This window comes from Geotrypetes seraphini, chromosome 9 (assembly GCF_902459505.1).
Source record: "Geotrypetes seraphini chromosome 9, aGeoSer1.1, whole genome shotgun sequence".
In the NCBI taxonomy this organism is placed as follows: Eukaryota; Metazoa; Chordata; class Amphibia; order Gymnophiona; family Dermophiidae; genus Geotrypetes; species Geotrypetes seraphini.
In genome coordinates, this window is record NC_047092.1 from 26,844,188 (window position 1) to 26,858,064 (window position 13,877).

General features: G+C 45.0%; 1 protein-coding gene across 1 annotated transcript in view; it reads right to left on the reverse strand.

The window, feature by feature from the left end:
* Positions 1-13,877, reverse strand: part of RELN (reelin) — a 534,390-nt gene that overhangs the window by 298,757 nt on the left and 221,756 nt on the right. Inside the window, exons 9-10 of the mRNA XM_033958706.1 lie at positions 8,987-9,083; positions 3,006-3,246 (exon numbers count right to left, since the gene is read on the reverse strand). Of these exons, the coding sequence (XP_033814597.1) occupies positions 3,006-3,246; positions 8,987-9,083 (338 nt within the window). The remainder of the gene's footprint in view (positions 1-3,005; positions 3,247-8,986; positions 9,084-13,877) is intronic.

The window sequence follows — 13,877 nt, forward strand, 5'->3', positions numbered from 1 at the left end:
GCTGCTTTTTTTCTCAAAATGTAGACACAGATATAACTTTCCCCTTCTTTTACTAAAGCCGGCACCGTGGACTGGCACGGTAAATGCTCCGATGCCCATAGGAATTGAAGCATTTGCCGCAGAGCACTCGGCTGCATGGCTTTGTAAAATGGGGCCTTTATTTGCAAAATGTTATATAGATGGTTTCTTGGAATGCAATCCATTTATTTAAAAAAAAAAAAAAAAACAACACACTGCTAGTTTTTGCTGTACCTATTGTACTGGCTGAACTGGTTGCATTAGTTACGGTATCCTGCACTTATTTCTTTCATGTATATCTCTATACACTGTTAGCACGTTATGTAGAGCAGTGGTTCCCAACCCTGTCCTGGAGGACCACCAGGCCAATCGGGTTTTCAGGATAGCCCTAATGAATATGCATGGAGCAGATTTGCATGCCTCTCACTTCCATTATATGCAAATCTCTCTCATGCATATTCATTAGGGTTAGCCTGAAAACCCAATTGGCCTGGTGGTCCTCCAGGACAGGGTTGGGAACCACTGATGTAGAGCATACCCTGATATTGAATAGACCAGTCATCAATCTTAAACCTTAATTAGGTTCCCTAACTCTCTGGTACTTCATACTGCTACATTCTTGCTTACAGATATTTTGGCATCTAAAGACTGCCAATTAGATATCTAGGTCAATTTTATATCTAAATATATAGGAGGCAAAACATGCAAAAATGCAGAAAAACTAAAAAGGCACGGTTGTGCTTGTTTCTATTTCACATTTGCCTATCAGCAACAAAATCTCTAATGATGCCTTGAAAGCCAATGAAGTATCTCTCCAGTAACCACACGATGAGACCAACCAACCACCTTGGAATTTTATTCTGCTTGGTAGACTTCTTATTAGCTCTGAAGGCATCATTAGTGATTTTGGTGTCTATATCATGGCAAAAGCAACAGGAAGAATCCACCACTATATCAAGAGAGTAGAGGTGACCAGAGGAAAGGAAGAAGAGAACCACGAGACGTCACCATAGAAAGTTTAGTCTGAAAATCCCAAATCCGCCAGGTTTTGGCATGAAAACCTGCATCAGGGGGTCTCAAAGTTTCTAAATGTGATAACTGAAGCATAAAAGTAAACAGGAGAGTATTTACTTTCTGTCTTGGTACCATTCAACATATTCAAACTACACAACACCGTGTCATTTACTTTTACTAAGGCGTGCGCTAAATGCTAATGCATCCATTATAGTCTATGATGCATTAGCGTTTAGCGCGTGCTAATATTTGGTGCACGCTAAAACGGCTAGCATGCCTTAGTAAAAGGACCCCTATATGAGCTTGTTTCCTGCTATTTCTTAAGATTTCCCTGATGCAGGTTTTTTTTTGTGTGGGGGAGGGAGTTTGTAATGTGATTTTTATTGAAATTTTTATGACATACACAGTCATACAACTAAATCAATAAGAAACAGACAAATTAAAGTCATCCGTGTGGTTCCTTCACAGAGACTTAAAATACACAATACCCAAACAGAGAACACCCTCCACAGTGGTGTACTAAGGAGGGGGGAGGTCTGCCCCCGGTGCAGCCTTAGGGGGGTGCACAGCTGGACAGGTCCAGAAAATTCCTGGGCTGCAACAGCACTCAGCGGCATCGGCGCCCCCCCCTCCGCGACAGCATTCAGTGGCATTGGCAACGCCCCTCCGCGACAGCACTCAGCGGCATCAGCGCCCCCCTGCCCTGTGACAGCACTCAAGTTCGGCCTCCTTCTCCCGGCATCAGCAGAACTTCAGATCGGCAACAGGTGCTCAGTCAAAAGCTTCCCCTGACTGAACTGCCTGGGCGGAAACAGGAAGCTGAGTCAGGGGGATGGATGGAGGTAATTCCTTACGGAGATGGGTGGGGACGGAGAAGATCCTGGCGGGGACGGGAGGGGACGGAGAGGATCCTGGTGGGGATGGGTGGGATTTCTGTCCCTGTGCAACTCTCTAATCTCAAAGGCATCTTTAAAGAGATAGGTTTTGAGGCTAGATTTAAAATTGTTGAGGTTAGTTTCCTGTCTTAGAGCCAAAGGGAGGACATTCCAAACTTTAAGGGCAACTAATGAGTAAATTTTTTTGAATATCAACCTTTAGGTCCCTAAATTTAGTAGGCCTGCCCAAGATCCTATTGCCTATTTCTCCTTGCAAAATCCATCCCATGGCATGCCATACTCTACATGTATAGCAATGCCGATCTAGTAAAGTTTAAAAGGAGCAAATTTAGGCTCCTAACTACAATGGGTAGGATCCTAAGCCCTTTGAAACCTGACCTAACAGATAACGTTGGGACTTACCCGATTTCCCCACGTGATGTACTTTAGATGAACTGATATTTGTTTATAAGAACCTAAGCAATGCCTCTGCTGGGTCAGACCTGAGGCCATCGTGCCCAGCAGTCCGCTCACGTGGCGGCCCAACAGGTCCAGGCCTGTGCAGTAATCCTCTATCTGTACCCCTCTATCCCCTTTTCCAGCAGGAAATTGTCCAATCCTTTCTTGAACCCCAGTACCGTACTCTGCCTTATTATGCTCTCTGGAAGCGCATTGGCTAAGGCTCTTAACATTTGCATCTCCTCTTCCTATAGGCTAAGGCTCTTTGCACCTGCATTGTGATGTCACAGAACTTTAGTAACATAGAAGAATAATGGCAGATAAAGGCCAAATGGTCCATCCGCAGCATCCACTATTTCCTCCTCTCCCATAAGAACATAAGCAATGCCTCCGCTGGGTCAGACCTGAGGCCATTGTGCCCAGCAGTCCACTTACGTGGCGGCCCAACAGGTCCAGGACCTGTGCAGTAATCCTCTATCTATACCCCTCTATCCCCTTTTCCAGCAGGAAATTGTCCAATCCTTTCTTGAATCCCAGTACCGTACTCTGCCCTATTACGATAAGAACATAAGCAATGCCTCTGCTGGGTCAGAAAGGCATGTTGCAAAGAAGAATGGTAAATGCATTTATTGAACAAACCTTTACTGTTGCCCCAGGAAAGAAAAGCCAGTTGCCAGTGTCCACAGGGTCTAAGTTATCTTCTAACAAAATCTGCCGGTGTGCAGCATTAATGAGCAGGATGTTGTCCAGCGCCCAGCAGGCCTCGTACAACTCTCCAGAGTGTACAGACTCTTGTTTCCATCGAAGCCTAACGTTCTCAGCTTTGGCATCATGGGGAAGGTAGATGATGTGGATGACAGTGCTGACATTGGAAGGAGCGCTGTTAAAATAAAAATATGGTGCAACTTGAATTAAGACTTTAGCCAGATCATAGGCGAGCCAATGCAAGCAGTTGTCTCCTTCCTCTAGGGCTGATGCGGCAAGGTGAGTTCAGGTTTTGTACAGGGTTAATGTGGCTTTATGTTCAGTTTTGGGGGCATACGATGCAGGAAGGGGTTTGCCACACAAGCTAACCATGCACAAAATCTTAAGCATAATGCATATATTAAAAAATGATAAGGTCTATTCACTATCCAATGCATATGCACACTAGCATGCTGAAGAGTAAAAGCCATGCCCACAACATTGAGGCGTTAACATCAAGTTATAGCAAAAATAAAAGATCACTGAACCCCTGACCCCCCCACAACACACACCTGACCCCCAAAGATGATACCAAATACCCCACACCCTGATCCCAGAGTTCTTCCCCCTCTTTCCAACTCAACCCCAGAGTTGACTTCAGATCCTTCTGACACCCATAAAACATCCCTGGCCTAGTTGACACCCCAATTCCTTATCCCCAGAGATGACTCCTTCATCCCCCTGAAATCCACCCAAAATTCCCTGGTGGTTTATTGGACCCCAGTTACACCCTGCTCCCCCGGAACCTCTCTCATTTGGCAGACTAGCCTTGCATGGAGAATCCCATAGTGCACCATGTAGGGTCATTTAAAAAAAAATGCAGCACAGAGGCAGGAGTGAGTGGGCATCGCTCCTGTCTTCCAATTTAAAGGGTTGTATTGGGCGGCGGGGTTCTGGGGTGACCAAAGAAAAGTGGGGAAGGGACACTAGTCAAACTGCTGCAGGGACAATCAATTTATTAAAGTGTCAACAAATTTCAAAATAAATTGATTGTCCTTGCAGCAGTTTGACTAGTGTCCCTTTGGTTTCACATATATACTTTTCTTTGTATTGTTTGATATGGGGTTCTGGGATGGTCAGAGGAGGGTCAGGTTTGCTAGAATCCAAGGGACTTTTTTGAGGATATTGTGGAGAATCGGAAGGTCATCTATGGAATCAGAAGTGAGTCATCGTGAAGTCCATTAGGCCATCAGGGGTTTTTGGTGAGGTTCGGAAGGGGGGATAGAGAAAACCAGGAGGGAGGCAGCGTGATTTATACATTTTCTTCCTTCTTATCAGTGCATGAGCCAGTCACTCACCACGTTTGCACTGACAGGAAGGGAGACATTTTAGTCTTCAATGCAGCAAACACCTGCATATTACCATGGCGGTGGGCGCTGTTTTTTCTGATGTGCACACTTTTTAACTCAGCGATAATTGATATACTAGTTTTTCATTGCAATTAGGAGCTATAGTTTTGCGTTAGGCTTATGCTGGGAAGCCACTCTACAAGTGTTAGTCTACGACCCTTCAGTTAGGCTAAATCAATTATATAAACAGAGATACAGAAACAGAGACAAATTATGGTCGGTACCAGTCGGCTATAGTTGTATACACACGCCAAAAGATTCCCCATTGGAATTTTGATCAAATCTATGTGAGTGGTAGCATTCTCTGTATATCATCATTCGTGATTCTTAAGACTCCTGAGGCAGGCCTGTTGGCCGAAACATGTACATGTCGAGTCATTGAGTCATAGAGGAATAAAGATCTTCACATTATCAGATGAGTCGGAGGACACTTTTTTAGTGCACATCATTCTGATCTGGACCGTTCCACTTTGGTTGCTCTGTATTTGTGTTGTGCTTTTGTTTTCCCCTGGTTTGTTCTTTCTTTAGCTATTTAACACTTACCACATATACGCTCTGTACAGTACTACCCTATTGATTTAGTCAACCTCCTAAAAACACTAAGACGCGCAAGCCAATTCAGCGCAAGCTCAATGCTAACGCGTCCATAGAATATAATGGATACGTTAGCATTTAGCCCACGCTAAATGGGCTAGCGCGCCTTAGTAAAAGGACCCCTAAGATTTCAAAGAACAGTTTTTGAAAAGCTTTTATATATCAATGCATTCTATAGTACCAGAAATGTGTATATTCCTAATTTGTTTAAATGCCTGGATTTACGCACAGACTTACTAGGCTTGTGTTTTGGCAGCAAATTTCTACTCGTTTGACTGGTTGAGAAAGCTGCCTACTCAACAAATTAAACTGCATCAAGCAAAAAGTAAAACAAAATTTAAAAAAGCAGGGCTTTCGAGCTGGGGATTCACTGAATCCCCTGAAAGCTGGGGGCATTTTTTTAAGTAACTTCTCCTTGAGGATAGGTGCCTACTTTTAAGGAAATGGAGTACAAAAAACTGAACACTCTAATTGGCTTGAACTTGTCAAAGCCATAACATAAAACTCACTTGGACACCGCAAATACCATTAAGTTCTATGCGATTCACAAAGACTAGTAATACAAATGAATTGACATCCGATTTCTAACTTCCAAAGTGTTAAGGCACGTCGAAATTGTTGATATGAAGTTGGGAGTGTAAATATATAAGTTAAATCCCTAGATAATAGTCGTTCCTGAAATTTCTTGTATTTACAGAAGGGAAAGAAAACAATGAATGAGTTTTCTTAGGTTGTTTAGAATTTGTGATAATAAAAGACTCCATAAGATACTCAGGAATTGAGCCTATTAGCGAGTCTAGAATAATATAAAAATAATATATCACAGCACTGCCGTGTGATCCAATGTAGATTTCCCAAGGGAGGGCAAAATAAATGACTTGGGTCACCCTATACTATAAAACACACATTCCCAGTGACAGAAAATCTAAATATTCTGAACAAAGTATACTATAAAACAAATACAGCCCAGCTTAAATTTAACCTGTGCCTCAACTGGAAGCCAATGCAGTTGACAATAAAAATCAGAAACATGGTCATACTTCTTTAAATCTAACTGCTCCATTCTGAATTATGTGTAGTTTATGAAGGTTTTTCAGAGTACAGTGGTGCCTCACACAACGAACTTAATTGGTTCCAGGAGCAAGTTTGTTATGCGAAACGTTCGTTATGTGAAACGCGTTTTCCCATAAGAATACATGTAAAAAAAAATAATTCGTTCTGCAGCATAAAATATGCTAAGATGACATAAAAAAAAGATAAATTTTTGGTTATTATTTTTATTTAGATACATCTAAAAACATAATTGTTTTTTAAAACAACACACATTTTTTAAATTTAAAGACAGACTAAGTAGAGTCTAATTTTACAGTGAGAGAGGGCAGAGTCTCAGCGGCAAAAACTGGGACTTAACTGTTCATTTTTTTTTTTTTTCTACCGTGTTTCCCCGATGATAAGGCAGGGCCATCAAATAAGACAGCCCCCCCTTTTTAGAAAAAAATGTAAAATAAGGCACCCCCCCCGCAAATAAGCCACCCACCGATACCTGCGCTTACCCGAATCGGGTGGTACGGTGGGTGACTCCGTGTGGTCCCTGGCACCCCCGACACGATCGGGGCAAGAGGGAGCTCAAGCCCTCTTGCCCCCCCGACTCCCCGACACGATCGGGGCAAGAGGGAGCCCAAGCCCTCTTGCCCCCCGACTCCCCGACACGATCGGGGCAAGAGGGAGCCCAAGCCCTCTTGCCCCCCCGACTCCCCGACACGATCGGGGCAAGAGGGAGCCCAAGCCCTCTTGCCCCCCGACTCCCCGACACGATCGGGGCAAGAGGGAGCCCAAGCCCTCTTGCCCCCCGACTCCCCGACACGATCGGGGCAAGAGGGAGCCCAAGCCCTCTTGCCCCCCCGACTCCCCGACACGATCGGGGCAAGAGGGAGCCCAAGCCCTCTTGCCCCCCCGACTCCCCGCCACGATCGGGGCAAGAGGGAGCCCAAGCCCTCTTGCCCCCCCCGACTCCCCGACACGATCGGGCCAGGAGGGAGCCCAAGTCCTCCTGGCCACGGCGACCCCCTAACCCCACCCTGCACTACATTACGGGCAGGAGGGATCCCAGGCCCTCCTGCCCTCGACGCAAACCCCCCCTCCCCCCAACGACCGCCCCCCCCCAAGAACCTCCGACCGCCCCCCAGCCGACCCGCGACCCCCCTGGCCGACCCCCACGACACCCCCAACCCCCTTCCCCGTACCTTTCTGTAGTTGGCCGGACAGACGGGAGCCAAACCCGCCTGTCCGGCAGGCAGCCAACGACGGAATGAGGCCGGATTGGCCCATCCGTCCCAAAGCTCCGCCTACTGGTGGGGCCTAAGGCGCCTGGGCCAATCAGAATAGGCCCGGGAGCCTTAGGTCCCTCCTGGGGGCAGGGCCTGAGGCACATGGTCGGGTTGGGCCCATGTGCCTCAGGCCCCGCCCCCAGGAGGGACCTAAGGCTCCCGGGCCTATTCTGATTGGCCCAGGCGCCTTAGGCCCCACCAGTAGGCGGAGCTTTGGGACGGATGGGCCAATCCGGCCTCATTCCGTCGTTGGCTGCCTGCCGGACAGGCGGGTTTGGCTCCCGTCTGTCCGGCCAACTACAGAAAGGTACGGGGAAGGGGGTTGGGGGTGTCGTGGGGGTCGGCCAGGGGGGTCGCGGGTCGGCTGGGGGGCGGTCGGAGGTTCTTGGGGGGGGCGGTCGTTGGGGGGAGGGGGGGTTTGCGTCGAGGGCAGGAGGGCCTGGGATCCCTCCTGCCCGTAATGTAGTGCAGGGTGGGGTTAGGGGGTCGCCGTGGCCAGGAGGACTTGAGCTCCCTCCTGGCCCGATCGTGTCGGGGAGTCGGGGGGGCAAGAGGGCTTGGGCTCCCTCTTGCCCCGATCGTGTCGGGGAGTCGGGGGGGCAAGAGGGCTTGAGCTCCCTCTTGCCCCGATCGTGTCGGGGAGTCGGGGGGGCAAGAGGGCTTGGGCTCCCTCTTGCCCCGATCGTGTCGGGGAGTCGGGGGGGCAAGAGGGCTTGAGCTCCCTCTTGCCCCGATCGTGTCGGGGAGTCGGGGGGGCAAGAGGGCTTGGGCTCCCTCTTGCCCCGATCGTGTCGGGGAGTCGGGGGGGCAAGAGGGCTTGGGCTCCCTCTTGCCCCGATCGTGTCGGGGAGTCGGGGGGGGCAAGAGGGAGCCAGGCGGAGAGAGGGCAGTTAAGCGCAGTGCCTGCGCGGAAGGATGCAGCTCGGGCGACTTCGTTGTGTGAAACGAAGTTCGTTGTACGAATCAAGACATAAAGTTCGTTGTGCGCAGCGTTCGCTGTGCGAGGCGTTCGTTATGCGAGGCACCACTGTACCTACAAAATGGATAATATTACAATAGGACAAGTGATTGAACCAACAAACGAAAGATGTTATTATCAAAATATGCTCTGATAGTTCTTAATTTCCATAGAGTATAAAAACCCTTTCGAACCAAGTAAAGTTATTCATGAGCAGACTGGAGCCTTGTCTTTAGATATACAGTATAAGAAATGGTTGAATGTTAGGTAAAGTACCCTTTCAAACCTGAATTCATTCCACATTCCACAATTGGTGAAGAGAGGAGTATTAAGGAATGGGTAGAGGAAATGGGAAGGAATTAGCTTGCTGATGTTCACATAGGAAAGGTTGAAAGTCAAAATGCATAAGTTTTTTTTAAACGTTTGCTGCTCTTTTGTGATCCATCTGTGATATAATAATGTTCATTTTTTTCCTGTTAATGTGAGATCAATAAAAGTATTTACTCCCAAAATAAGTGATATCTTAAAAAAAAATATATACAAAATAATTTAGCCAACATATGAAAAAAAAGACATGAACTTGAGTTTTAGAAGTAGAAGTAAGACCTGACAGCCTGTAGCATGAAAAATCTCACAAATATTGCAAACCTCATTTTCTCCAGTTGGAACCATTCGGATGTATTATTCTTAGCATAAGAGACAACGATGCTGGGATCTGAGTAGCTGAAACGGCATGTGCCCGATCCTATTAGGAGTAAGAAAATTGGGAAAAAAAATTATAAACGCAGGATATATAAATTAAATGATAGAAAGTGTATGTTTGGACAGACTGGATGGACCATTCAAGTCATTATCTGCCGTCATTTGCTATTTTACTAAGGCGCTCTAACCAATTTAGCGCAATTTAGCGTGTGATTTAGGGCGCGATTTAGTGCACGCTAAATGCTAACACCTCCATAGAATATAATGGACGATTTAGCATTTAGGGCACGCTAAATCAGTTAGCGCGCCTTAGTAAAAAGACCCATAAATGTTACTATGTAATAATCATAGCTCTCTGCTGACCTGGTGCCAGTTTCACTGCCTTTCCATATTTTAAAGTTCCTTGATTGATTATGAATCTCTTTGGCACTGTCATATTGATATAGGAACTTTGTATCATCTGATATATTTTTGTCCTTTTATATTTATATTTTGGAAGTCAATATGGGGACAAATAAATCTTGTTCTGGACTCAAATGTTCCACTATCATATGAAGCTATAATATGTGGAACGATACTACATGTGAAACCCACTTTAGATAAATATAAGAGCCGTCTTTTTAAGATCATGACGGGCATAGCCATGCAATTGATCACGAGTAATTGGAAAAATCATGACAGAATAAGTTACACTTTTTAGTGGGTGAATTGCACTACATACAAATATGAAAGAATTAATGCAGAATGTAGGGGATTTAGTGGTGTATTTAATAAAGTTTGGAGCCCATTGACTAAATTTATGGAGGTATGATAATATTTCTTTTATTCATTTCCTATACACATCCATGGGGGAGGAGGATGGAAGGGAGGGAAATAAATACTGATGGTGACATTTAGGTAACTTTATTACTTATTTAAATCATATATTATGTTAAAATGTATTATTATTATTTAATATATGAAATTTGAAAATCCTGAATGATATATAAGTTGCCTGTACAGATAATAGTGCATTGTATGTAATACCTACTGTTCTTTATTTGTTTGGCACTGTTTTTAGTTTAAAAATCAATAAAGATTTATAAAATAAAAGATGAATCTCTTTGTGATCTGTTACTTAGGATCAACATGAAATGCATGCATGCTTTGCGAGTCTATAATAATATAAAAATAATATATCACAGCACTGCCGTATGATCCAATGTAGATTTCCCAAGGGAGGGCAAAATAAATGACTTGGGTCACCCTATACTATAAACACACATTCCCGGTGACAGAAAACCTAAATATTCTGAACAAAGTAATCCATACCTTCTGCGTGTTTTATTGACTTACACTGTTAAAAGATTAGTTTATTTCTGCAACTGCATGCTCAAGAGTTATTTGTGCCATTAAACAAAGAGAACTTGAATCATGAACAGATATTCCAAAAAATAAAAATAGGAAGAATGCTAACCAGATTTAAACTGTAAGAACAATGACGATTCTGGAATGCATAAGAAGTACAATGACTTCCTCTTTAAAACAAATCAACTGTTTTATATTCAGCATAAGTTAATTGGCCAGGAGGTTTCGTGGCTCCACATCATTCCCTTCTTGGCTGGGCTGAGAACCTTATAGCATCCCCTTGTAAGGCATGGTTAGTTAATCTGCACTAGCTGGTGTTAAAAAAACCCTAATATTCAATGCTGGCCTAGTACTAGGTAGTATGATCTTCAATGGCCTGACTTATTTAAATGTCCAGATGAATATTTCTCAATAGTGTTATACATGCACAAATATCTTCTATATATCAGTGCTCCAACCTGGACCATATATGCTTATGGTCCGGCCTAGTACTAGGTGGCATGCGATGAAGCTACTAAGTAGTAGATTTAAAACAGACCAGATAAAATATTTCTTCACACAACGTGTAGTTAAACTCTGGAATTCACTGCGCTCCCGAGGGAGGTGGTGGAGAAGAAAATGGCGACAGAGTTCAAACAAGCATGTGATGAACACAGAGGATCTCTGATCAGAAAATAGTAGGTATACAATGAAGGAACTAAGGCCAGTACTGGGCAGGCTTGCACGGTCTGTATCCCATATATGGACATTCAGTTGAGGACGGGCTGGGGAGGGCTTCGATGGCTGGGATGGTTAAGATGGGCTAGAGGGAGCTTTGATGGAACCTAAGCACACCACCGGGCAGGGCTCTGGGTTTCTAGCCCAGAAATATCTAAGAAAAAGGACCATTTAAACTAAATAATTAATTTGAGCATGTGTGGTTGGGCAGACTGGATGGATCATTCGCTTAGCAGGGTTTAAAAAAATTTGAATAATTTCCTACAACATCGGCCATTATTGAGATGGCTTGGGGAAATCCGCTGCTTATTCCTAGTATATGCAGCATAAAATCTGTTTTATTACTAGGTACTTTTGACCTGGGTTGGCAACTGTTGGAAACAGGGTACTGAGCTTGATGGACCTTCGATCTGTCCCAGTATGGTAATTCTTATGCCCAATTAAGAGCCACTGAATATCCACGGCCAGCCTACTCAGCATGGCTTAAGCAGGCCTGATCTTCTCTTGCCCACTAATGCATGCCGAATATTGATCCCCCCCCTAAACGTTTCATATGCACCCAGCCCGTTGGAAGAAAGGCGTGGTGGTAAGAGCAGAGGTCAGGACAGTCATTCACTACAAGGGACGTGAATCTGAGATCTCACTTCCTCCTCAAATACGGACGAGCACTTTAGCTGAGAACTACAAATGCTTCCTAAGAAACGCACCGTCCCCCCCTTCCTTTCATGACTCTCCATTCCCCAGTGTTCTCTCCCTTGACCCTATCTGTTCATGTCTGTTTTTAACACCATTTTTATTATATTATACCTAACTAGTATTTTAGCCCGTTACATTAACAGGTGCTAGAATATATGTCTGTGTGTCTTTATTTCTGTCTCTCTCTCCCTCCCGCTGTCTGTCTATCTCCCTGGCCCCCTTTGTCTGTCTGTCTTTCTGTGTCTCTCCCTGCCCCTGTGTCTTTCTTCTTTTCTTTCTATCTATCTGTCTCTCTCCCTGCCTCCTATGCAGCAGCATTTCTCTCCCACCACTTCCCTGTGCAGCAGCCACAGCAGCATTCCCTCTCCCTCCATTTCCCTCCCCCCACACTACTTCCCTGTGCAGCGTTTCCCCTACCCCCCCCCTTTCCCTTCCCGCAGTCTGGCCGGCTCCCTTAGTCCCTTACTGCCCTCCCCCCTTCCTTCCCGCGATCCCGACAAACCTTCCGATTTCAGCAGCGTCTGCAGCACTCTACACACGCTGCTTCGGGGCCTTCTACTGCCCAGCAAATCAGGACAGTAGAAGGCCCCGAAGCAGCATGTGTAGAGTGCTGCAGACGCTGCTTGAATCGGAAGGTTTCAGGACCCGCAGCCCTTGCCGGACCCGAAGCGAGCTCTGGGGGGTTTTGGTTTTTTTTATGCGGGCCCAGCTGAAGCAGAAGGAGAAGCCTGGGAGACAGGAATTAAAGTCCGTTCCAGCCCCCTGGCCAGTTCACATCCTTCAGACAGCAAGAGCTGCCACAGCCGACAGGCTCTGCGTCGCCGCGCACATGTGCACTCCTACCTGCGGGTCCCTACAGCGCACGGAAAACAGGAGCACGCAGGTGGGAGTGCACATGAGCGCTTAGGGCTTTATTATATTAGATATTGTTTTTAATTTCCTTTTTTTTACTTTACCATATTTTTCTTGTATTGTTCCTATTGTAAACCGTTTAGCTATTGTTTGATGGATGATATATCAAATGATAAATAAACTTGGAAACATGGGAAAGAGTTGAAGAAGGAAAATTGGCAATCTGCTTCTACCTCCTATCCAACTGCGCTGCTACACTGGTTGTTGTTTTGGTTATTTTTAATATATAATACAACTAACAGGCAGCAACAGAAGCAGTTCAAAAAGAGTTTTTTTTATGAAAGGAAGTAAATAATTAAAGTGACCTGAAACTGTTTTGATTCTGTACTAACATTCGCCTTATTTATTAACCCCCCCCCTCCTCATGCACGTTGCCAGCCTTGAAAAATGCCTGCAGACTGCCTGGCAAGAAAAGCCAGCCAGGCTGCCTGAACGCCGGCCAGCTGGCAACCGCTGTGGACGCATCTTGGTAATCCTGTAATTTATAAATCTGAAATATGTACAGTTTTTCTAATTATGCAGGGCTTCCAGTGTATTTCTCTGCGTGTGCACAGATGTTTAAGCGAATATGGATCTAGTCTCTGGGGGTGGGGGTGGAGATGAAACAAAATGACTTGAACATAAGACGGCAATACACAGTTTTTCACGACTGCCCGGAGCAGCAGGGGCGGAATGTCATACAATCAATCCTTACACCCTCTGTCCTCCACATTAGAGAAGAAGAGGGTAATATGAAACAGACTGAACCAACACAACAGACTTCAAGGATACTGCTTGTGAAACTGTGTGGCTACGCTGATGCATTATCATTATGTGCATTTCTACAGAACCTGCCCTGAGCATTTTCAGGAGGTCAGTCTTAATATCAAAGTAAATGAAATGACATGCAAATCTCTCTAATTTATTCAGACTTTGAACATAGATTCCTTTGATTAGTGTCATCATTGAGTATTTATGCCGTACATTTTGGCATTAGTGATTTAAGATCACACGGAGTGCTGCGGTGCATACTTTCTCCATGCATGATAGACAAAAGAAAAAATATATATATATACACATATATACAAAAATATAGAATATGATGGACTGCATGGCCCATCTGATCTGCTCAATTTGCTCCATTTTGCATTTCTGATGTTTCTTTAGCTTCTTTGTCACTACAAGG